Source organism: Natator depressus, chromosome 4 (assembly GCF_965152275.1).
Source record: "Natator depressus isolate rNatDep1 chromosome 4, rNatDep2.hap1, whole genome shotgun sequence".
In the NCBI taxonomy this organism is placed as follows: domain Eukaryota; kingdom Metazoa; phylum Chordata; order Testudines; family Cheloniidae; genus Natator; species Natator depressus.
Window position 1 is genome coordinate 39,263,252 of NC_134237.1, and position 23,190 is coordinate 39,286,441.

General features: G+C 41.8%; 1 protein-coding gene and 2 long non-coding RNA genes across 7 annotated transcripts in view; 2 read left to right on the forward strand and 1 right to left on the reverse strand.

Annotated features, from left to right (window-relative positions):
• Nucleotides 1-12,258, forward strand: part of LOC141986375 (uncharacterized) — a 143,093-nt gene extending 130,835 nt beyond the window's left edge. For all 3 annotated transcript variants that reach the window (XR_012639264.1, XR_012639266.1, XR_012639263.1), the window contains one exon: nucleotides 11,332-12,258. This is a non-coding gene — a long non-coding RNA (uncharacterized LOC141986375). The remainder of the gene's footprint in view (nucleotides 1-11,331) is intronic.
• The window catches only part of PDE5A (phosphodiesterase 5A), an 87,226-nt gene extending 73,717 nt beyond the window's left edge, over nucleotides 1-13,509 (reverse strand). For 2 of the 3 annotated variants that reach the window (XM_074950804.1, XM_074950803.1), the window contains exon 1: nucleotides 13,356-13,509. In XM_074950804.1, coding sequence (XP_074806905.1) covers nucleotides 13,356-13,459 — 104 coding nt within the window. In that variant the 5' untranslated portion in view covers nucleotides 13,460-13,509. Of the gene's footprint in view, nucleotides 1-11,847; nucleotides 12,095-13,355 lie in introns of those variants that run through there. The other variant, XM_074950805.1, reaches the window with a different exon arrangement.
• A 160-nt stretch (nucleotides 13,510-13,669) lies between these two features.
• The window catches only part of LOC141986376 (uncharacterized), a 170,165-nt gene continuing 160,644 nt past the window's right edge, over nucleotides 13,670-23,190 (forward strand). Inside the window, exon 1 of the long non-coding RNA XR_012639270.1 lies at nucleotides 13,670-14,152. This is a non-coding gene — a long non-coding RNA (uncharacterized LOC141986376). The remainder of the gene's footprint in view (nucleotides 14,153-23,190) is intronic.

Here is a 23,190-nt window from a genome sequence, read left to right on the forward strand (position 1 = left end):
CCAATTTATTTGAGCATAAGCTTTCGTGAGCTACAGCTCACTTCATCGGATGCATACTGTGGAAACTGCAGAAGACTTTATATACACAGAGACCATAAAACAATACCTCCTCCCACCCCACTCTCCTGCTGGTAATAGCTTATCTAAAGTGATCACTCTCCTTACAATGTGTATGATAATCAAGGTGGGCCATTTCCAGCCCAAATCCAGGTTTTCTCACCCCCCTCCCCCCAAACTCACTCTCCTGCTGGTAAAAAGAAAAAAGAAAAGGAGTACTTGTGGCACCTTAGAGACTAACCAGTTTATTTGAGCATGAGCTTTCGTGAGCTACAGCTCACTTCATCGGATCTCCTGCTGGTAATAGCTCATCCAAACTGACCACTCTCCTTACAATGTGTATGATAATCAAGGTGGGCCATTTCCAGCATAAATCCAAGTTTAACCAGAACGTCTGGGGGGTGGGGGGGTAGGCTACCTTGCATAATGACTTAGCCACTCCCAGTCTCTATTTAAGCCTAAATTAATAGTATCCAATTTGCAAATGAATTCCAATTCAGCAGTTTCTCACTGGAGTCTGGATTTGAAGTTTTTTTGTTGTAAGATAGCGACCTTCATGTCTGTAATTGTGTGACCAGAGAGATTGAAGTCTTCTCCGACTGGTTTATGAATGTTATAATTCTTGACATCTGATTTGTGTCCATTTATTCTTTTACGTAGAGACTGTCCAGTTTGACCAATGTACATGGCAGAGGGGCATTGCTGGCACATGATGGCATATATCACATTGGTGGATGTGCAGGTGAACGAGCAAAAAGGGGGGGGTGTGAGAAAACCTGGATTTGTGCTGGAAATGGCCCAACTTGATTATCATACACATTGTAAGGAGAGTGATCACTTTAGATAAGCTATTACCAGCAGGAGAGTGGGGTGGGAGGAGGAATTGTTTCATGGTCTCTGTGTATATAATGTCTTCTGCAGTTTCCACAGTATGCATCCGATGAAGTGAGCTGTAGCTCACGAAAGCTTATGCTCAAATAAATTGGTTAGTCTCCAAGGTGCCACAAGTACTCCTTTTCTTAGTGTCATCATAATTTCTCTTTGAACAAGAGATCTGGTTTCACCCAAATGGCTTATGAAATGATACTTTCATATGAAAAACTACATCAATAGGAAGAATGATTAATATATTATCATAACTCTGATTTTAACAAGGACTTCTTTATAGCACTTAATATGCTGAGCTCCCACAGATGATGTTAAAATGTGGGAGGGGAGACTTTGTACAAAAGAAATACATGAAATCATACTTTTCAAGAGGCATGTCAGCAAACTCACACTGCAAGCTGTTTGAGTAAGGGACATAATAAGAAGCCAACATCTAATCATTCTCTTGATCAAAGGAGGAAAGGGAAATTTTTTGGAGGGAAAAAAATTACGGAAATGGCCAAAAATATCCCCTGAGGAAATAAACAGGTGATTATTAAATAAATAGTTGTATAAGAAGACTCTGAACATCCCTGGATTAAAATCAGTGTTCCCGACTCTTGTGATTTCAGCATGAGACTTGCGATATTCGGTGTTTTTCTTTAAGCCTTTGCTTATCTCCAGAGCTATTAGCTGAAAACCTCTGCTTTCATTAACAAAAATAAGCTTCTAGCCCTTCTGGTTGCAAAGAAAGTTTGAAAATGTGATCTGAGTGCACCCTAAAGGCTCAGAAACTAGCAGGCAACTAAAAACCCATTTATTATTATGTTAAAAACTCAAGATTTTTAAGCCACTCTCAGATTGTGTGGAACCTGACTCATAAAATACTGTAAAATCAGATGTAAATGCATTTATACAAGCAAAGAACAAGATGGAATAGCCTTCCTAACCTGCTCATTAATCAGCCAAATCTACTCACATACTTATCATTTGTAAGTCTATGATATATTTGTACCCACCTGCTGAATGACCACAGTTTGTTAGAGGAAATAATAAAATGATCCGATGAAGTGAACTACAGCTCATGAAAGCTTATGCTCAAATATATTTGTTAGTCTCTAAGGTGCCACAAGTCCTCCTGTTCTTTTTGCGAATACAGACTAACTGCTACTCTGAAACCAGTTTATTAGAGGAGGCACACTGAGCCTGATTCTCTACTGCCTTGCATCTGTGTGATCATTTACATGTGATGAAAGGAAGAGTAAAATGCTATCATTCTGACCTGGTAGTGTTTCACACTCAATTTGCACAGGTGTAAGTGGCCCTATAAAATGTAAAGGCAGTGGAGAACCAGGTGCACAGCGTACTGGTTACAGCATGAACTCGGTTTTTCAGAGAAAAGCCCTGCCACTTTATTTGTTTGTAAAGTGTCATAGCACAGGTTTACCAATGTAATAACAACAAACAAACAAACAACAAAAGCCTCTAAACCCAGCTCTGACTCCATGGCCCTAGAGTGAGTCAATCTTTCCATTTCATCCTGTCCATCTATAAAGTAGGGATTTCAAAACTTATCTTCCTGCCTCACAGGGGTGGTGGGAGGATTTAGAACCTGACCGTGTAAGACTTTTCTCATCCAAGTAGTCACACTGCCTTTGAATAAGGACCTTCTCCTTATTGGAAAGAGAGTTTGCACTATTAGACTTTATGTTTGTAAAGCACTTCACAATGGAAGAAGACTATGCATTATACATTCTGTTAGCTTGACTGTAGAACTGCATAATTAGAAAAACATATCTTCCCCCAAATGTCTCTTTGATGGTGGTCCAGTAACCTGCTAGCAGGTTAGTATGTGGGTTTTTTACGAAATTGTGTAGATTAAGACGAGAGAAAAATCCTATGGCTATAGCTCTCCTAAAATATATTCTTATACTTTAAACTGATTAGGCATTTGCAGAATTTAGGCAACAGTAAAGTTGTTTAAATTCAGCTGGAATAACAACAATTTTATTGACCTGTTCTGAGTAACACTTCTTATAAGGAAATTATTCATCTCCGTTTTCTCACACAGCTACATGCATGGGCTGAAGAACTAATATTTCATTTTGGATGAAATGCAAAACATAGTTGTTTTAATCTATTTTAAAAATCAATCAGAGGACTTGTTTTTGCTTTTTCAGTACCATTTTCCATTTAACCATGCTTGACAAGTATAACACTTATTTTCTCAGCATACGGTAAGCCATATAAGTAAGGTCTATCAGTACCAGGCACCTATTGAACTACAAGAGAGATTAGTGGAAATAAATGAGAAAGCACTATTTATGAGACAAATGTGATGTGAAAAGGACTAAATTAAGGGTCAATCTTGCAAACACTCCTAATTCACACAAGTAGTCTTCAACGGGCATAGATATTTTCAGAATTTGGCCCTAAGAACCTTAGGGCCAGAAAACTGCCATGAGGGAGAAGTTGCAGCAGTGACAGTAGAGATTAGGTCTGTATAAAACAGGAGCAAATACTAATATCCAGGTGCTGCAAGAAGCCTGTTCACTAGAGACCCTTTCAATACCGTAACATGCTCTCACCCCAGCGTAGCCCTTTAAACATTGCTTGGTGTGCAGCTACAGCCACACTTGCTCCTTACTGACTTCCTGAATCCTTTTCTTCCAGTGAGCCTGCACTGTGGCAACCATAATTGAGGCCAGAGTTCATGAATGGGAGTAGGTGATGGCTATTTTTAAAGTCATTTGCATTTTGTCACATCCACACCTCCCTCTCATTATAAGACGTTGAACGTCAGAGTATGGTGAGAACTGAATATGCCCGGTGACATCTTCCAGCAGAAAACATTTTGAGAGGATTTTTTTTTGGAGCGGGGGTGGGGGTGGGGTTGAGGGGGAATGAGGGTTATTACTTTTGAAAATGGAGAAATAAAATATTTGGGGGGAAACATATCCTTCTGTATAAGGATGTTCCCTTGTACAGAGCTACATAACCCCAGCTCTCGTTATTTATTATTTGTATTACAGCAGCACCTAGAGATCTCATCTGAAATCAGGGCCCTGTTGTGTTAGGTGTTGTACAATAATGAGAAACAGTCCCTGTGCCAAAGAGCGTACAAGTTAAATAGACAAGGACAGAAAGTGAGTGGAAGGGGAAACAGAGGCACAGAGGAGAAGTGACTTGCCCCAGGTCACACAGCAGGCCAGGGGGAGATCTGGGAGTAGAGCTGAGCTCTCCTGACTCCTAGTCAAGTATTCAATCCCACAGACAATACTGCTCCCCACTAACTGCTCTTATGCAACTAATTCACTGTGTGACCTTAGATAAGTGACTTCACCACTGTGCATTTCATTTTACCCATCTGCAAAACAGATATTATCCTTAACTACCCCAAAAAAACCCTATGGTGATATTTATTGAGTTAAGGAGAAATTAGAATCGCCTTCCTCACATTAGCGGTGATACTACCTGTGTCAATAAGGGTCACAAAGTAATTGCCTTAACATCTGTAAAAAACTTTGAGATCCTTGGAAGAAAGGCACTCATGACTGAATTCATCTAGTATAGAATGCCAACATTCAGCTGCATTAATTCTTAGGGCCTGATCCTACTGCTGTTGAAGTCAACAGTTTTTCAAGATAGGCCCAATAATTAGTCTTTATCGATGTGCTTTTCTCAGAATAACCACTAGACGGCAACAATTTTCTTTTCAGTTTTTTGATGTAAATTAGATGTAGAAATCATTTCAAGGATCACCATCAACTTGAAATCTAGTTGATTTTTAACAAAACAGTTTAAGGTAGTTTCTGGTTCTAAACCTGCCCCGTGTTCCCTTGCCAAGAGTTGAGGTTTTCCCATTTTCATACATTTTAAAAATGTTTTCCTCTCCCCTCTTGCTTTGTGAAGACCTAAATAAATAGGAGAAATTGTATGACTACATAGTGGAAATAATGAAAAACAACAATATACAAAGTGCTGTCAAATGCACATAACTGAAATCACATAGAAAGTTATTTTGTTCTAATCCCTTGATGTGTTACTTGTAACAACAGTAAGCAAAATTTTTTTTTTAAGATAGAAGTTTGATTTTAAAGATTGTAGTGTCCATTTATGGGCCCAGCTCAACAAAGTTCCTATGCACATGCTTAACTTTAAACATGTGAGTAGTGAATGGGACAACTCATGGTCTTCAAATTAAACATGTTCTTTGCCAAGTATAAATGTAAATTAAGAACTCTGGCTCCTGATTCAGATACAGTATTCTTGTTAGAGCTGAAATTAATGATTTTTCAGTGTTATACAATTTAAATCTTGCCTGATGCTGGTGTTTTTTTTCTTAAATAGCACATACAATTTGATTAGTTGGTTGAAGTGAGGATACCAAAAAGTGTATGTCCTTATGATAATTTATTATTCTTGGCTATTTACAAGTCAACTTTTACAACTAAACTGTAGGCCTAACTTTTTTTTTCCCCTCAAAAACGGCAATCTGGCCCTAGAAGGGATTTTCCATTCACAATACAAAAAAGGCACAGCAAAATTACAGCGATACAAAGGTCAAGGTTTTAAATAATAAAACGGGATCTTTTATTTTTCCTGCTAATATGTTTGTTTCTTGTCCCAGCCTCAGAATAACTACAGCCCCATTCACTCTCCTATGAAGTCAATAGCAGTTTTGCCATTGATTCTAGTGGAAAAAGGTTTAAGCCCTAAAGGTGAAATTCACCCCTATGTACTACCAAAGTCCCACTTAAATTCCCAAAATAGGACTTAAGTAGGATTTAAGTGGAGCAGAGGCTTTGGGCTGGCCCTCTGTACAGCAGTGAATTCACCCTTAGCACATAAATAAAGGGAAAATATATTTTTTTACTAAGTAAAAGTATTTTGTGGTTGGTGGCAGGCCTAATGTGAAATGACAACCATTGAATTACTCACAAGGGCCATTTGAACAAGGGTTTTTTCTGGCACCCTGTAAATAGAGTCTTTTGCATCTAATGCTGTTTTTTGAGCATTCATATAAATCACAAATTATTCCATGTAAATTTATTTATGTTTCTTGGACAGTAAAGAAGAGGGAGACTTACATTGTGTGACTTTGGTAATTATATTTGTCTCTGACAAAGCAAAATACCTTTTCTTTAATATAATGTTCAAAATGAAAATAGATTGTACAGTATTAGTCTGATTCAGGAAACACTGTAGGAGGTTGAGCAGCATTGTTTGCAGTACTTGACCTGGATCTTACATTCTCCACACAATTCACCTTTAGACAAACATTCAAAAACATGCAAATACACTATGAAAACATGAACATGCACTCTTTGGCCTGAAGACATTCTGAGCAACAGTTTAAATTTCACCCCTGTTCAGAGGGCCAGCACAATGTCTATGCCCCACTTAAATCCCACTTAAGCCTCAAAATCAGACCTACGTGAGATTTAAGTAGTATATAGCCTTGTGCTAGCCTGCTGCACAGGGGGTGAACTTCATTCACGATCAGTAGCTGCAATCTGGGAGGATTCTTCAATAGAAGCCAGTAGTCAAAATTTTTGTGAATTCCTATGGCTACGAAATACTAACCCAATGGTAAAGATTCTCTGACTATCCATCACACCTTCCCACCTCTTTCAAATGGAATTTATACTCCCCTCCCCACACTTTATTTTCTTGTACCAAAAAGTTAGGGTCTAATCCTCTCCCCCTGATGCACACAAAGCTCCCAGCAAAGTCCAAGAGGAAACTGCCTGCACCTGCACTGCTTAATCATGCTCTCTCTCTCTCCCCCCTCATTTTGTATAAAAGGTGGGGGGGAGGGTAATCTGTTGACCCTGCTTTCTCTGAATTCATAGGAAGTTTTGCAGCTGCATTGACCTTCTGCTTTTCAGACCCCTTTCTTGCAAATAAGTAGGCATAAGTGTAACTTACTTGCCTATATGTGTAACTTGACTCATATGAGTAACTTTCCACACATGCCTAAGCATTTGTTGGATTTGGGTCTTAAATTTTTGCAGTGGTCTTAATGCACAGTGTATACATTTCTTTGGGGAGCTGAGGTTCCTGAGAAAAGTGTTTAAGAATGGGTGGACTACTTAGAGGAAAAGGATTTTAAGAAAACTAGTATTAAAAAGAAACACTTTTCATGTTTTTTACAGAAAAGACCCCTATCCTCCTCCACTCCTTTCTCGGGCAAAACTCTGTAAATACATACGACGTGAACAAAATGTGCAAATGGGAAAAATATACTATGGTCAGAATGGTGTAACATGACTAATGTCAACAAGGTTACACCAGGGATTGATTTGACTCAGTCCTGTAAAAATGTTCTATATTTTTAGGATTCATTTTTTTCACAGGGGATTACCAAAGTATTTTCAAATCTGATCATTCAAAAATAACTCTCCAGAACACATATTCAGAATCTGTTTGACAGTCTGAACTTCTGTACACTTATTATAAAAATGCATAAACTTCCTCTTATATAGAAACAAACTAAGCATAGGCATATTACTATGAATAAAACTATGAGACAATACCCAAGGTTTATAACTAACATAAGCTTACAAAGCTAAAACACCAAACAGATGGCTCAAGATGAAAGGCATTTTCCAATATCTCCCTGAACATGGAAACTGAAGACCTCGGAACTGAGAAACCAGCCCAAATGAAATACTTGGAGCTGTCATTAAGAGAAATAAACTATGCTTGCCCTTTCACATATCACTGATATATTCAACCTGTGTTACAATAACCCAAGATAGCTATAGCAAGGGGTCTTACTTCCATTAGGACAAAAGCAATGCTTAACTTAATATTTTTTATCTATCATGCCATACGTTTAGGAAGCCAGAAAAAAAACCTCTATGGAACAATGAAGTTGCCTATAGCTGGAACACAATTTTCCCTTGAGCTGAGTGAATCAGCCGTGAACAGTGAATTTGTCTGTGAGCGCGAAAGGTACTAAGAGAAAGTCACATCAGTATTTTTAAGAGGAACAATAAAGGAAACCAGAAATATTGTATACAGTGTACTGGTTTCTTGAAGAGAGTTTTAAGTAAGGGTGAAGCTTGGGGGATGAAAGTGGTGTGACAAACTGCCTGGATAACATTTTTCCAAAAGTAATACAAAAAGTATACCATCAGTAAACTGATACTGATAATAGACTCACCCCTAACTGTAACAGAAGTTAGTGGGTACAAGGAATGCAAGGTTAGTCCAATACAGTATACCAATCAAACTTGTACACCATTCAGTACACCATGCTTAATAACATTAGAAGAATGATTTTTAACATCAATTATAAAAAGGCTACAATAATAGTATGGGTAATCAAAAGATAGATTCTAAAACAAAGTCCATATGCTGTACCAGAATGAGAAGAATTAAATTTAATTTGAAAACCATTTCCTCCGCTTTCTGAAAAAGCCACTCTTACAAATAAAATTTGAAAATTTTGAAAGGGGAAAAAACATCACAAAGGAAGATTAATTTTAGTAGAGGAATTCTTAAAAAAATAAATAGCTTAATTTTAGTAGGAACTAAGGAAACAGGAATGTGAAGAAGTGGTACAACAAACCAACAGATGTACAGTATGAACTATTACCACTAAAAATTTTGTATCTGAGTAAGCCAAAATTAAACAGGCTAAATAAACTGAGCCATATTTGCTCCGGTGTAACCTCATTAAGAGTGCCAGGGACAAATTTGAACCATCGTTCTGCATCTTGATCAGAGCTATCATAAAAATTCACATTTAATATTTATTTATACACTTCCTGTATATTTCTAGTGCCTTGTGCAAAACAAAGTAATAAAATACCTGTGGGTACTTGATACTGTAAACCATTATCAAGTGACAGGTTTCAGAGTAACAGCCGTGTTAGTCTGTTGTGTGTGTGGGGGGGGGGGGGGGAGAGAAAACCTGGATTTGTGCTGGAAATGGCCCAACTTGATTATCATACACATTGTAAGGAGAGTGATCACTTTACATAAGCTATTACCAGCAGGAGAGTGGGGTGGGAGGAGGTATTTTTTCATGCTTTTTGTGTGTATATAATAAGATCTTCTATACTTTCCACAGTATGCATCCGATGAAGTGAGCTGTAGCTCACGAAAGCTTATGCTCAAATAAATTGGTTAGTCTCTAAGGTGCCACAAGTACTCCTTTTCATTATCAAGTGATTAGTCCTTATTCCCATGTAGTCAATGGAAAGGATTATGTGGGTAAAAGCTTCAAATTTGGATAAGTTTTTGTAGGATCAGGCCCAGGTTGTACACTTTCATATCAAAATATAACATATTGCATCACAATTCATTCATCCACCTAATCAGTATGAACTGTGGAACAGAAGTAATACGGCCTACACTGAGCACCTCCTGAAAAGTGCTGAGCAGCTTACTGGAGATTGCTCAGCACCTTGCAGGATTAGATCATAGCTTATAGCCATAACTGAAATAAGGTTTAAACTATTGCTATACAATTAACTTTTATAAAAATGATAACAATGCTATGCAAATTTAGCACACAAGTGGTCCAGTCTTGCAGCCCATACTGACATGGGCCCAGAATACTGACTAACAAAGCTTCCATAGCTGTGTAGCTTACAAATAATTATAAATTAACTGAAATATATATTTTATTTTAAAGTGTTGCTTTCTAGGAAATGTGGTCTCTCCATAAACCATACACAGAAATCCATTAATGACAATGTGATCTATACAAAAGAGACAAATATCGCCTGATTTTACAGAATATGTATGATACTGTGGCTCTAAATTTATAAAATACTTGAGATAAAACCACCTAAACTAATCTTTTCTTTCTTTCTTTCTTTCTTTCTTCCCTCATGTGAGTACCCCTATTGAAGTCAGTGGGATTACTCTAAGAGTAAGGAATTGCACAAATTAATCCATGAAGTTAGAGAGGACTATTTTGTATAATTGATTTTAATATTGCAAAGATACTTGCTCAATAAGATCCCGATCCAAAGCCCATTGAAATCAATGGAAAGAGTTACACTAACTGGGTTTTGAATCACACACTCAGTGTTTATTCTCGATTTTGATTCTTAACCTTGCAACAAACAATGGAGCTCAATTCTGTTTCTGCTCATTTGTATTCATATTTGAAAATGTAACAGAAAAGCTCTTCAGCAAAATAAAGGTAATTATACATAGCAATATGAATTCAGACTAACAGGTGATGTGCCTGTTTCATGAGTTACCAAATTGATTCAAGGTGTGTGTATAGATATAGATATAAACTGATGAAACAAACTAAAAAGTGCAGAACTAAATTAGATTTTAAAAGTACAGGTTAAAGACTATCTCAGAGAAATCCCATTTACCAGACAGAACAAGTACAACGTTAAGCAATCGAAACATGAAAAGTAAACTGCAATCACCTCAGTTCAATGTAATTATTACTGTAGCACAAATTATGCAATTTAAAAAACAAACAAACATGGAATCAAGTTCAGGGTTTTCTATCAAGCCATATTCCAAAATAACTCCACAATGTAGACAATTATATCTTTTACTAAATACACTGTAATTTTCACTCCATGCATCTGAAGAAGTGGGTTTTTTTACCCACGAAAGCTTATGCCCAAATAAATCTGTTAGTCTTTAAGGTGCCACCGACTCCTCGTTGTTTTTACTAAATACACTGATTGCTTCAAACTCTTAAAGGTTTATGAAGTGTAATTTGAGAGTATACAAAGAAAACCAGCCAGGCTACCAAATAATTGAAAACTTGCCTTTTCTTTGTTATAGATGCCTACTTATAAAGTAAGTTCAAAACCGAGAAAAGAAACAAGCTGTTACACTTAAGTCAGACTGGCAGACAGTTCTGAAAATAATGTGACATCTCCATCGCTATAAAAAAAACAACAGGATAGTTGCCAAACAAGCATTTGAAGCTGACAGTTTTCTGTAGAAATCTTATAAAAATGTAAAGGTATTTCAGTTAGTCAAAGGTACCTGATTAATTTGTATTTTGTGAACCCCTGCCTTTTCAGACCTTTACAAAAGTACAACTGTTTCTGAGTGTTAAAGAAAAGACCAGCCAACCTACTCCATGGGGAAAACAAATCGACATAATGGTTATTATTAATTAGCACTTGTATTTGTTCAGTGCTACTTCCAGTTTCCAATGGAAGTGTGGCAAGCTGACCTGATTAAATGCTACTTCTCAAAGCTGGTTAAAATGCTACCACCCCATTTTCCATGGATAAACAAACTATCCTTCACTCATATACCATACACCAGTATTCCGTAAAAATATAAAGGTTAACCACACATGCCAGTTATCCCCATCCAGCTCTTACTTTTCTTAAAGCTATTTAACTTATTTTTAGGGTTTGGTTTTTTTAAAGATAGCATATTTTGATTGCTGTTTTCCAGAGAGATGAATCTGACAGCCTGTCTGATATGAAAGCAGCAGGAGGGGAGAAGGGACCTTGCACAGATGGTCACAGAGAAGCAGGTGACTGACCCCTGAAGCCTTCTCGCTCGCTGCAAATCAATAATTAATGGGGATCTCGCTTCTTACCGCCCCATCCCATGCAGAGAGGGGCAGCAGCAAAACTCATTCAGAACCATCCATCCCTGTTAAGTGACTTGGGAGGCAAGTAAATCAGCAGCGATAGCAGATGGTGCAAGCAGCTCAGGAACAAGAGTGAATCCGCAGAGATGGTGCGTGCACTCAAAGGACCGAATTACACAACTTACTAACCAGCCCTGCACTCCGATATGCCGTGGGAGCTGCAGACCGCCTGCACTCTGCATCCCCACGGCTTTGTTTATAGGAAAATATTCAAAATGGAAACCCGACTCCCCTTCTAAAAATAGTTGCATTTAATGCCTTTCAACCAGCAATCCCACCGCTGAGGTGTCAGTGACAATGATGAGCAGATATACCTCGTCTTATCTCCAAACGGCAGCATGACAAGCCAGAGGGGCGTCAGCTCAGACGAGCGCCTCTGATCTCTACATTCAATCTTTGCAAAATAAAATAAATAAATAAAATCCAAGCCACCCTCCACTAACAGTTCATAGGAAAACTTCTTAGCACTGGCGCTGTCCCCAAGCTTCTTCTTGCGGTGTACAGCGCTGCCCCCTGGCGGGGAATATCCCTGCCGAGGGCTCCCTAAGTGTCTACGCCTCACTGGGAACTTCTCTCCATCGCCTGCACCCGGCTGTGCTCCTCCAAGAGACACCCCGAATCAGTCTCCCCCCCCGGACGCTTCCCCACGCGGAGCTCGTCCACGTGGAGACACCAGCTCCGCGACACCATCCAGCACCATCCAGCCCCCCACCGCCTTCCTTAACTGCTGCAGATCTCCCCAGCCCCTTCCATCCCCACCGCTGCTTGTGCTCACCCGGCAGGACCCCTGCTCCGGCCGCACCCCCCCCCCCCACGAGTCTAGTCGTTGCTCCCCTCCCCAAATGCTGGGGTGCAACCCCCCTTCCTCCAGCTACACAGCGCCACTCCCTTTAGCCCCTATCCCCCCCCCCAGCAACTGCAGAAGCACCCCCAGGTCCCGTCCCCTGGCTCCCCACTCCCAGCCAGACTCCCCTCACTGGAGAGACGCCCCCCCCCGCCCCAGCTCGTTCCCCAAACGCAGCGCCCAGACAGCTCACGACCAGCCGTTTCAGGCGCCTCAACCCACTTGGCACTGCCACCCGCTCAGCCCCTCTCCCGCCTCGCCTTGCTGTGCGCTGCAGACACGCGGCCGCCGCCCGCTGCGGAGATGTCAACCCCGGCCCGCCGTGCGGAGCCCGGAGAGCCGCGCCTCGTGTGGCCATTAACAAGTAACATCCCCCCCCCCCAAAAAAAAGCGAGGTTAGATGTTAGCAGGGGCCCCGGCCGATTTCTGTGGAGCGGGGGAGGGGATGTCCCCGCGGCTACTCGTGCAAAGTGAACGATGTGGGTTTGCAGAGCGATCCCTAGACCCAGGTCAGGCCTCGGGTTCCCAGAACCGTCAATCTGCCCTTGCACTGCAAGCCAAGTCCCCGCTGCCTCAGTGCCTCGCAGCGCCCGGGGACAGCGCGCAGCGTGGGGGCGCCGAGAGCCACCCAACCACACTGCAAACCCCGCACAGCCTGAAAACCACTTCGGGGGCCGCAGCCTCCCCTCCCCCCCGGCACCTAGGCGCGGCGCGGCGCGGCTCGGCGGGGGGGGCAGGCCGGGCAGGCAGAGCCCGCTGCGGAGCAAAACCCCGGGAAGCGCTTGCCTGTGAACTTGGGTGGCAGCGGAACAGAGCGGCTGTGTGTCGGTTTCAGTTTTGGCAGCTGTTGGGAGGGGAGCGGTGGAGGGGAAGGTGCTTGTTAAAAAAAAAAAAAAAAAAGCAGCGCCGGGGAAATCCGAGGGCTCGGGTGCGGGGAAGGGGGCTCTGCCCCCTCGCCTCGCCCCCCGCTGCTCTTACCGGGTAGCTTTCCGAACAAAGTAAGAGCGGGTGAAGTCCCAGTGATCATCCAGCCAGGCTTCTACCGCTTCCTGCTCCGGCAGGGGGTGGCAGCTGCGCTCCATGGTCCGAGCCGCTCGCGGCCGTCCCCGCGCCCTGGCCCGCCGCCTCTCGGACTGCCGCCGCCGCCGCCGCCGCGCTCGGCTTGTTGTTGTTGATTTCGCCCCGTCCCCTACGGCCTCTTGTCTAATCAGAGACAGGAGAGCTCAGGAGACCCTCCTCCTCCTCCTCTGCGCGGAGCTTGGACCCTGGCGCTCAGCCAGCGCCCCACCCAGCGCTCTGCCTCTCTCCTGCTCCCAGGTGTTTGCCCGGGGCAGGCGGCGGGCGGGCAGCCAGCCAGCTCCGCCGCCACTCCAGCTCCGGTCCCGTCCCGCAGCGCCAGCACCCCCAGGAGCTGCTGGCCGCAAAATCTCTCGCTGCGGCTGCAGGCGAGCCCCGGCTAGCGCAGCCTTTGCTGCTCCTCTACCTCCTCGGGCAGGGGAGCGGAGCGCGCTGATTGCCCTGCTTCAAACGGGGGCAAAGGCGAGAGGGACCTGGCTTTACAGCAGCACTCTGCTAGGGGAGCGCCCAGGAGCGAGCCACATGGGGCACAACGTCCCCCCAGCTGCAGCCCAGGGCAGTGCCAGGAGAGCCCTTGATTAAGTGACTGAAGGAAAAAATGAGACGTTTGCGTGCCACACGCTGGAGCTGCTCCTTGTTTGGAAGGTGAAGCCTGGTGGAGCAGATGCCCCAGGAGGAGGCCCTAGAAAGAGAGAAAAGTAAGTTGAAAAAACAGAACTGCGAACCCTGAGTGTGCTTTCAGGGCCTTGGGTTTTCCACAGTATTGTTTTTTAAAGAGTAGCATGTTTCATCCCTTGTATAAAAGGTGGCAGATTGAAATCCCTTTCCAGAACGTCTCACTGGAACACAGGTCTAGGCATAGAGCATTAAAGCCCCCATTTTCCATCTTGCCTTCCTCAGGTTAGGTTCCTCAGTCCATATGTGGATATCAAAACAGCAGTAGCCTGGTTTTCAAAGGTGCGGAGCACTCACAGCTCCTATTTTCTCTAACTTTAGGTGCCCAGGTTTGAAAATTGTGGGCTAAGTGCCTGACCCCTAGTATGACCCAAGCACAAGAATCACACAGCCCTTGAATCCCAGATTCTCTATTTAGCGAGCCCTCATAATATCAAAGGTTAGACCTCTGAACAGGGATAAATAAATGTGAGATTTAGGGGTTTTAAATTTGTGACAAAGACTCAGGAATGAGAAGCATCAAATATTGTAGCACAGGAGACTGGAGATGAAGCACAATTATTAACATGTGTAGTTGCCTGTCCTCCGTTTTAATTTCTGATGGCAACATCTCACATATAGCAGCAAGTTTCTATGGAAAGGGGGAAACAGGAGTTTAAAATGAGTGGCCTACTTTGTAATCAAGTAGGATTGAGAGATATTCATACAGGGTGTAAATCATCTCATTCCAGAAGGCCAATACAATATTTTCAGCTGCACATAAACTTGTGATGAAGGCTGGAAGACTGGGGGTTGAGCAGATACCCATGCACGCCTCTGCAGTTCTTGTGTGCTATTTAGGGGGACTCCACTGCAGTTCCAAACAGGTTGATGCAGAGTTTGGGAGTGTGGGCTGAGGTAGTGGTGACTGGCCCTGCTCATAAAATAGCTTTACAATATGCAGCCTGAGGGAACAGATACTCTATACTCCTCAGGTAATGTGTGCAGAAAATCCAAATGTTTGGGCTTTGTGTATGATTCATGAATTTCACCTGTAATTATAATAAAGCGGTGCACGCAGAAAGGGAAACAACATGAACTTCCCTAATTTGTTTTATAATAGTCTCAGAAGGCATGTCTACAGCTGTGGAAAAAGGGAACTAGGAAAATCAGGAATAAGCCAATATGTCTAAATGGGAAGATTCAAGAGGCTATTTGACCTAAACAGAAATCCTTCAAAATTTGGAAATCTGAACCTAGTGAAGCCAATAAATAGGAGCATAAATTACAGCAGGCAATAAGTAGGAGGGAAATTAGAAGGGCCAGAATGGACTGAGCAAATTAATGGTGTAAAATGAACAAGTGATTCTTTACGTACATCAGAAGCAGGAAGCCTGGGACAGAAACAATAGATCTGCTTTGTTATCGGGGGTTAAAGGAAGCAATTAAGTAAAATAAGAACATTGCTGAAAAGCTAAAAGATAACTTTGCATCAGTCTTCACTACCAAGGATGCAAGGAGAAACTTACCCAACACTTGCTTTCTTCTGATAATAAAGATGAAGTACTCTCAGAGATTCAGGTGTTGGAGGAAGAGGCACTGAAACAAATGACTAATTTAAAAGTAGTAAGTTACCAGGCCCATGTGTCATATTCCCAAGAGTTCTGAAGGTGCTATGGTATGAAGTTGCTGAGTGTTGCCAACAAAAATATGTAATCTTATTAAAAACAGCCACTAGTCCAAAGGATTGGAAGGAATCAAATAAGCAGGGACATGAAAAAAATAATAAAATAATGAACAGTATGGAAAACATAGGTCAGGAACTTCTGAGCTGTCTCTCATAACACAAGAACAATTAAAAAGTAGCAAATTCAAAACTGATAAAAGGAAATACTTTTTCACACAACTCACAATTCGATTGTGGAATTCATCACCAAAGGAAATCATTGAGGCATAAAACGTAATGTGATTCAAAAAGGGAGTAGACAGTTATACGGGTAACAAATATATCCAGAATTGTCATAGTAAACACTAACAAATTTTGGAAGGAATCTAATGCTTCTAAATTTAAGCCAATCTCTAGCTATTAGACCAGGTTGAGACCTAATGTGGGGGCAGATTATCTCACATCTGTCTACTGTGAGGTTCTTACACTTGCTTGAGAAGCATCTGGCACTGGCTACTGCCAGAGACAGAACACTGGACTAGTTTGACATTGGGTCTGGTCCGCTATGGAAATTCCTATGTTCCTATGATATCTGCACATATGTTTCCAGTCTGTCATCTGATAAGAAATAGGAGCCTTCACTTATATTTAAGTTGTTTAAATATTTTGGATTATTGCACAGAACAAACTGAAAAATACATGAAAATATTCATATTCTTTTATCTTCTCTATATTTTTTTCCTTCAGTTTTCTTCCCACTGTACAAATAATGATTTTTAAAAATTCTTTTTCACAAATTTTGCTGATTTTAGAATCTAGGGGAAATTTCCCTCTGAACGCTACTACAGTGTCAGGTCTTCACAGTGACCTATGGTTGTTTGTTGGTTTTTTTTTTTTTTTTTTTTGGCTGAACCAAATCCAGGGTGATATATCAGAACATATATGATAACATGATTGTGGTGTGTTTGTATTAGCTGGTTTGCTTTATTTATATATATGTGTTTGGGTGGACTATCAAGTTAGTACTACAGAAGGAATATAGTGCCATTGTAAATAATCATAGACAACACACAAACGCAGAGGGAGTGTCACAGGTCTCCTATGGATGTTTCACTCTCTAATATGAAATGTTCCTTACAATCTGCCTCTAAATCAAAAGGCCTCTCAGTGTGTTGTGTACATCAGTTGCAACACATGCTATCCCACATCTCAGATTATTATTAGTAGAAGTAGCACTGATAGTAATAACATTTATATTATAGTAGCTCCCCACAAAGGTCCCAGTTGAGAATGGGTCACCATGGTTCTGGGCACTGTGGAAATTTAGAGCTAAAGCATGGCCCAGCTTGCACAGACACACGGGAACAATGGGGTATAAACTGGAATGATCACACTACCTACACCAGGTAGGAGAGCATACATTGCATTTTCCCATACACAAAGCAAGGAGAAATCCCGGAGGCAGATTCTGGTTCCGGCTTGTCACAAAGCTATGATTTAGCCCATAGATAAGAGACAATGTAGCTAGTACAGGAGATTATCTTCCTGCATTCACAGTGGTAAGACATTAGTGGCTGAGAAGCATGCTATCCAAACAGAGATTAGAATACCCTTTTCCACAACAAGTACAAATGGAACTGTAGGGAAGGAGATTGTCACTGTATATTTCCATGAATATACTATTTGTACTATCCTGAACATGCTATTTTCATTTTTAAGGTGACAAGTGGATATAAAAGCCAAACACAACAAAGATGTGAAGGCTAAAAGTGGAAAAAGCCTTCCAAAACTCTGGCTTGCAAAGCATACAGGAAAGAACTGTGCATCTCAGCTCACACCGAGGCTTTTCAGTTTGTTCCCAGAGCTCAGATGACAGCACTAATAGCTGTGAGCTTGGAAAGGATTCTAAGTAATGATCTATGAACAAGTAAACCCTATTCAAGTTCAAAAGCTACTTGTGGCAAAGCAGGATATTTGTGTGTTCAGTGTCACAGTTTCAGGGTAACTGCACCTATATTCATCCTTCATGGTCTACTCCAGGAGTACCCTAGTCAGGTCTTGGGACTAGGGCTGTCGCCTATCTCTGGGCAGGGGCCCATATCCCACTTCCTTCCGACCAGGGGTTTAAAGACTGCATAGCTCCCTGCCTTATACTGACCAGCAAACCAGCCTGCCAATGGCCAGTGCCTGTGTGTTGCCTTCTCTCCAAGGGCTATGAAGTGTGTATTGCCAGCAGTTACAAGTTACCATGCAGCTCTTTCTAAACAAGCACATTTATGCTTAAGGTAAAAGTATTACAGAAAAAACACAATAAAAATAAACAGATTTAAACACACACTAACATACGAGGAGTCACCCACCTATCAGTCTTTTGCAGTCCTAGTAGACCAAAGTCTTTCCGACCCTTCTACAATGTTTGGGAGGGTCTCCCCTTGGACAGAAGGGCCTGTCTGTTTGCTGGATCAGGAAGAAGGTCATGATTTAGTTCAGGTTTATCTTTTCATACCAAAAGCCCTTTCTTTGTTTCTTAGTCTCTGGGAAATGCATCCTGAACCAGACTATGTAAACCACCCCAGGGGGTGAAACATCTCTGGAGTTATTTACAATCTCTAAGGTAATCACCCTCTACTGTTTTAGCTCCTAGAGGAGCTGTGGTAACCATACTCCATGGAGTAGAACACAATCATACATAAACTATTCATAAATGTAATACTATGGTCCTCAAAGGTATTACGTGGGGATTGCAATATCTGTCACATTCAGTATAAGAGCCAGAATGCTTTTCCAGCACAAAGTTATTGTACAAAAGTGTTAATGCTTGATTTCTGAAGACATAGTAGGGTTTGGGAGTACTTTGAAATGTACTGAATTCTTGCTTGGTATGCTTTGAAAAAAACACAAAGCAAGGAGGCAATTAGAAGATAAGAATATGATTTTGCCTGATCTGACATATAAATTATTAGAGAGTGTGATAACACATCTTTGTCAGTAACAACAAATAGAAAAGTATATAGTTTAGAGACTGATCTATTCATGTGCTATGTTATGCATAACGAGAGTCTATGTTTATTCATTCTCCTTTGAAATAATAAGTCATTCCTACATGTTTCCCCATAAAAGGGAATAAACATTTTCTTCTGTGTATTTTAGTCTTTTGCTTTAGCTACAGACATAGCAAGTCATCCAGTGACCTCACTTTCTGAAAATCTGCTTCTCAAAATCTGTGATTGCCACCTGAAATGTAGCACAGGCAGTTATAGGTGTTTAAGGGGTATACTGTCAGCAAACTTAGTTCTCTGTGTGTAGTGCCTGCAGGATTCTTTTCCCATTGTGGAAAATTTCCATCTAAAATCCTTGTACTGAGGTGATCTGTACACTTGTCAACGTCACTGCCAAAATGAAATTCTGCTTCCATCTATAGTACAGCATGCAGTCATTTATCAACATTTAAACAGTGCTGTTCTCTGATCTTGGCACATAAAGACCCGCTGCTAAAACACTTAGCTGCCCCTCTTCACCATTCTCCATTACTGATATTGTTCTTCCCACAGAGACATATCCTCAAACCCTAGCTAAGCCCACTTTGCATTGCTCCACTGGTGCATATTACAGACTTAAAACTACTTTAATCATGCAGAGCAGGGGAATGCTGCTCAGCTGTATGAAGCCAATGTAGCCCACTTTATGTCACTTATAATCTCCCTATCCACATCAAGGGTATTCCAGAGCAAGGAGGGGCATGTGAGGGGCACAAGGGGAGAGAGCTGGAACACAATGCATTCTGACAGTCATGGGTGGTGGAATCCTAAGGGATTCTGCCAGTGCTGTAAGTCAGAGCAACTGTATGGCTGTTCCAGCTTGGATGGGGGGCTGATTCCCTGTCTGTCCCCAGCATCAGTGGAGAAGTAAAAGTGGCTTAGCCTGGTCTACACTGGGGGGGATGGAGGGGAATCGATCTAAGTTACGCTGCTTCAGCTACATGAATAACATAGCTGAAATCAGTGTACTTAGATCGACTTACCGTGGTGTCTTCACCGCGGTGAGTCAACTGCTGCTGCTCCCCCATCGACGCTGCCTGAGCCTCTTGCAGCACTGGAGAACCAATGGGAGGGCGCTCGGGGGTCGATTTATCATGTCTAGACTAGACACGATAAATCGATCCCCGCTGCCTCGATGGCTGCCCGCCAATCCAGCAGGTAGTGAAGACATACCCTTATTTAGTCACCTTTGCTTCCCTTCCATAATAAATAATAATTAATATTAGTGGGACAGAATGGGGATAAAGAAAGATCTGCAGTCTCTAGGGCTGATCATCTAGCATCTTTCAGGTGCACACGACTCACTAAAAATAATTTATTTTTTAAAAAAGCTGCAAGGAATGGAATTTAAGACTATGGAACTAAAGGCTACAGTCTCACTAAATCCCACAACTGGAAAATATTAGAGCAGAACTATCATAGTTCTCATATGATAAGTCATATCAAATTGATTCTCTTAAAAATCAGGTAAGAATTAAAAACTCAAAAACGTCCTTAAGTTTTTGAGAATCTGAACTGTTCAGGCTTCATTTTTTGTGTGTTATTTTATTTTTGGTGCATCAGTCAAGTTGCTTGGACACAGACCCACATTCCTTGAATTCTGCAAGGAGTTTGTCTTCAATGAAGGACTTTTATTCTACTAACCTAAAAACTATTTTAATGTGTATGATGAAGTTTTTATTTCTAAACCAATTTCAAATGTGTAAAGGAGATGCACCTAGAAACAGATAAAACATGTAAAAGTTCATTTTGAGATGCACAAAATATTCAGCATAGTGTACCAGCAAACATGAAAGTAGCTCCCTACTGTTGAAACCCTTTATTATATATGTGTTTCTTACCCACACATATTCAAATGAAAGAGACAGAATACCAGTGCTATGAGAGAAAAGAGACTGGTTTAGAGATTGTGTCATTATTTGTGTGTTTCTGTTTATAAAGTCATAAACAGAGTTGTTTTACAGAAGTAAATCCATTTCATTGATAGCAATGGTGTTAGTGGACTCCATCCACAGATGCCCTGGAGCAGAGTTTGGCAGGGCTGGGAATTGGGGGAAGCAAGGTAGATTTTCACCACCTTTCTGCCATCCTCTGACCCGGAGGCTGGCCAGTGATTGGTTTGCTTTGACTCCCAGCACAACTAAAAGTAACCTTAGGGCTGTTCCAAACGATCAGAGGGACTGGGACGAAATGGGTGCAGCAAGCTATGCTGGCTCTACACTAGCCAGAGATTTTCCACACGTTAGAGGAATCCCTAGCAGGATACTTACACAAGATTTCCAGACTCTTTGCATTTCTGGAGTGATAAAAAGGGGCCAAAGTGAGGGCCAGAATCTGACTACTTGCAATTAAGGAACACGTTTTAAACTTTATAATCTCATGAGAATTTCTTGCAAGTTTATTCCTCCAACCCCTTCCTAATAATTACTGGAAAAATGCTTCCCAAATAAAACACAACTTCACAGAGCTGCTACCGCGCTACCTACACTGCTTTCTCCTTTGGGATAGCATTGCATATATCTTACAGGAAGCCATGCAAAGTAGTAGCTTCCTCCTGTTTTGATTTGAACATAATACAGTATTTTGCTTCCATCAAAGCAGTAGCCAACATTTTTCTCACCTCAGGAAATTAGCAGCTTCTCCAGTTGTTTGTAATATACAGTTTATCAACTGGATCATAATTGCCTCTCCTATTTCACTGTCTGGAAAGAATAACTTAGACCAGCCATTCTCAAACTGTGGGTCAGGACCCCAAAGTGGGTCACAACCCCATTTTAATGGGGCCTCCAGGGGCCAAAGCCTAAGCCCCACAGTCTGGGGCCAAAGCCTGAGGGCTTCAGCCTCGGGCAGTGGGGCTTATATTACAGGCCCCCTGCTTAGTGCTGAAGCCCTTGGGCTTCAGCTTTCCCTCCTCCCCGGGCAGTGGGGCTTTGGCTTTGACACCCCCCACCCCCGGGGTCATGCAGCAATTTTTGTTGTCAGAAGGGAGTTGCTGTGCAATGAAGTCTGAGAACCCCTGGCTTAGACTTTGGGCTCAAAGTTTAACTTATTAGTTGATGTCTACTGTTTAGTTTTTATCTCTTCTGCTTTCCACTGAAAATCTTAGGAAAAATATTTTCTCCCATGGGAGCTGAAGATCTTGTTGTGTTGTTTAAAGCAAGATTGTAAATTCATTGGGGGCATGGAACAGCTCTAATCCTCTGATCTTTGTAAACTCATGAAGGATGAGGCTAGTAAAGGAATTTCAGCAATATTTCCAACCCAGTATAGAATATTCAGTGGAAACGTGGCCAGACACAGATAAAGCATTTAAAAGTGACTTTGGGACTAAATTCGGACTTGATGTAGCTGAGCACAACTCCCTGGAAGAACTGGGGTCTGAATTAAGCTCCTTGTTTATATAGAGCTCCATGCATTTATGTTATGGGACTGTCAAAGGGCAACATACTGCCCTTGGTTCACTTGGGAGTTCTGAATGGTGTGTGTAGGGGGCAGGTTGTAGATGTAGTCCCCAGGAGGAATTCTAGCTTAGTGAGCTAGAATTCTTCCTGGGGAATGTATGCCAGAACCAGCGGGGCCTGTTGGGCTGTTGTAGAGGGGCATGGGGGAAGGACTTCCTCTTCTCACTGCCTTTGAACAAGCAGCTCCTTACAGAGGTGCCAGGAGGCAGTACTCACTGCACTCCCCAGTGAGATTCTGGCCAGCCCAAAGTTGGCACATGATGTGTGTGGCTCCTTGCATCAAATTCACACAGAAGCTTAGCATGTGTGATAACAATAATATGTGGGTTTTTCTCAGAAACTTTTGTAATTACCTGATTTGCCTTGTATAATTGATTTGAAGTCATTTAATGTAGACATAACAAGGCTGTCAAACTGGTGATCAGAAATCACTCAGGAGTGCACCCACTAATGCATTGCCAACCTTTTCTCAGCTTCCTTTTTGCTGTGCAGATGCATGCTCAGCTCCATGCAATTCCCCATCATTCACATGGCTCCAACTGTGGGAGAATTCTTAATTCACACAATCAAGATGAGATCTGGCATGTTGCTGACCCCTTGGAGGACTTTTCAGGTTGTTTTTTTTTAATATAAGGCTTGACATTATGTCTGGAATAGCCCCTGACTTTGTGGCAACACTGTCATAGATTCAGTCCTTTACTCTGGGAACCCAATAAGGACTTATGCCTTCCACACTACTGAACCAGTGCAATGAGGCAAATAACCCAGCCACTCCATGATGCACAGGAGTTCTGGCAAGAGAGACTGTTCTTTATCTCCTGGTCCTAGACGTGGGTCAGAGATACAAAAGGTTAATATCCTTGTCAAAAGGCTATAGTCAGCATGCACTGACTCCCCTGGGTACTGTTGCAATTTAG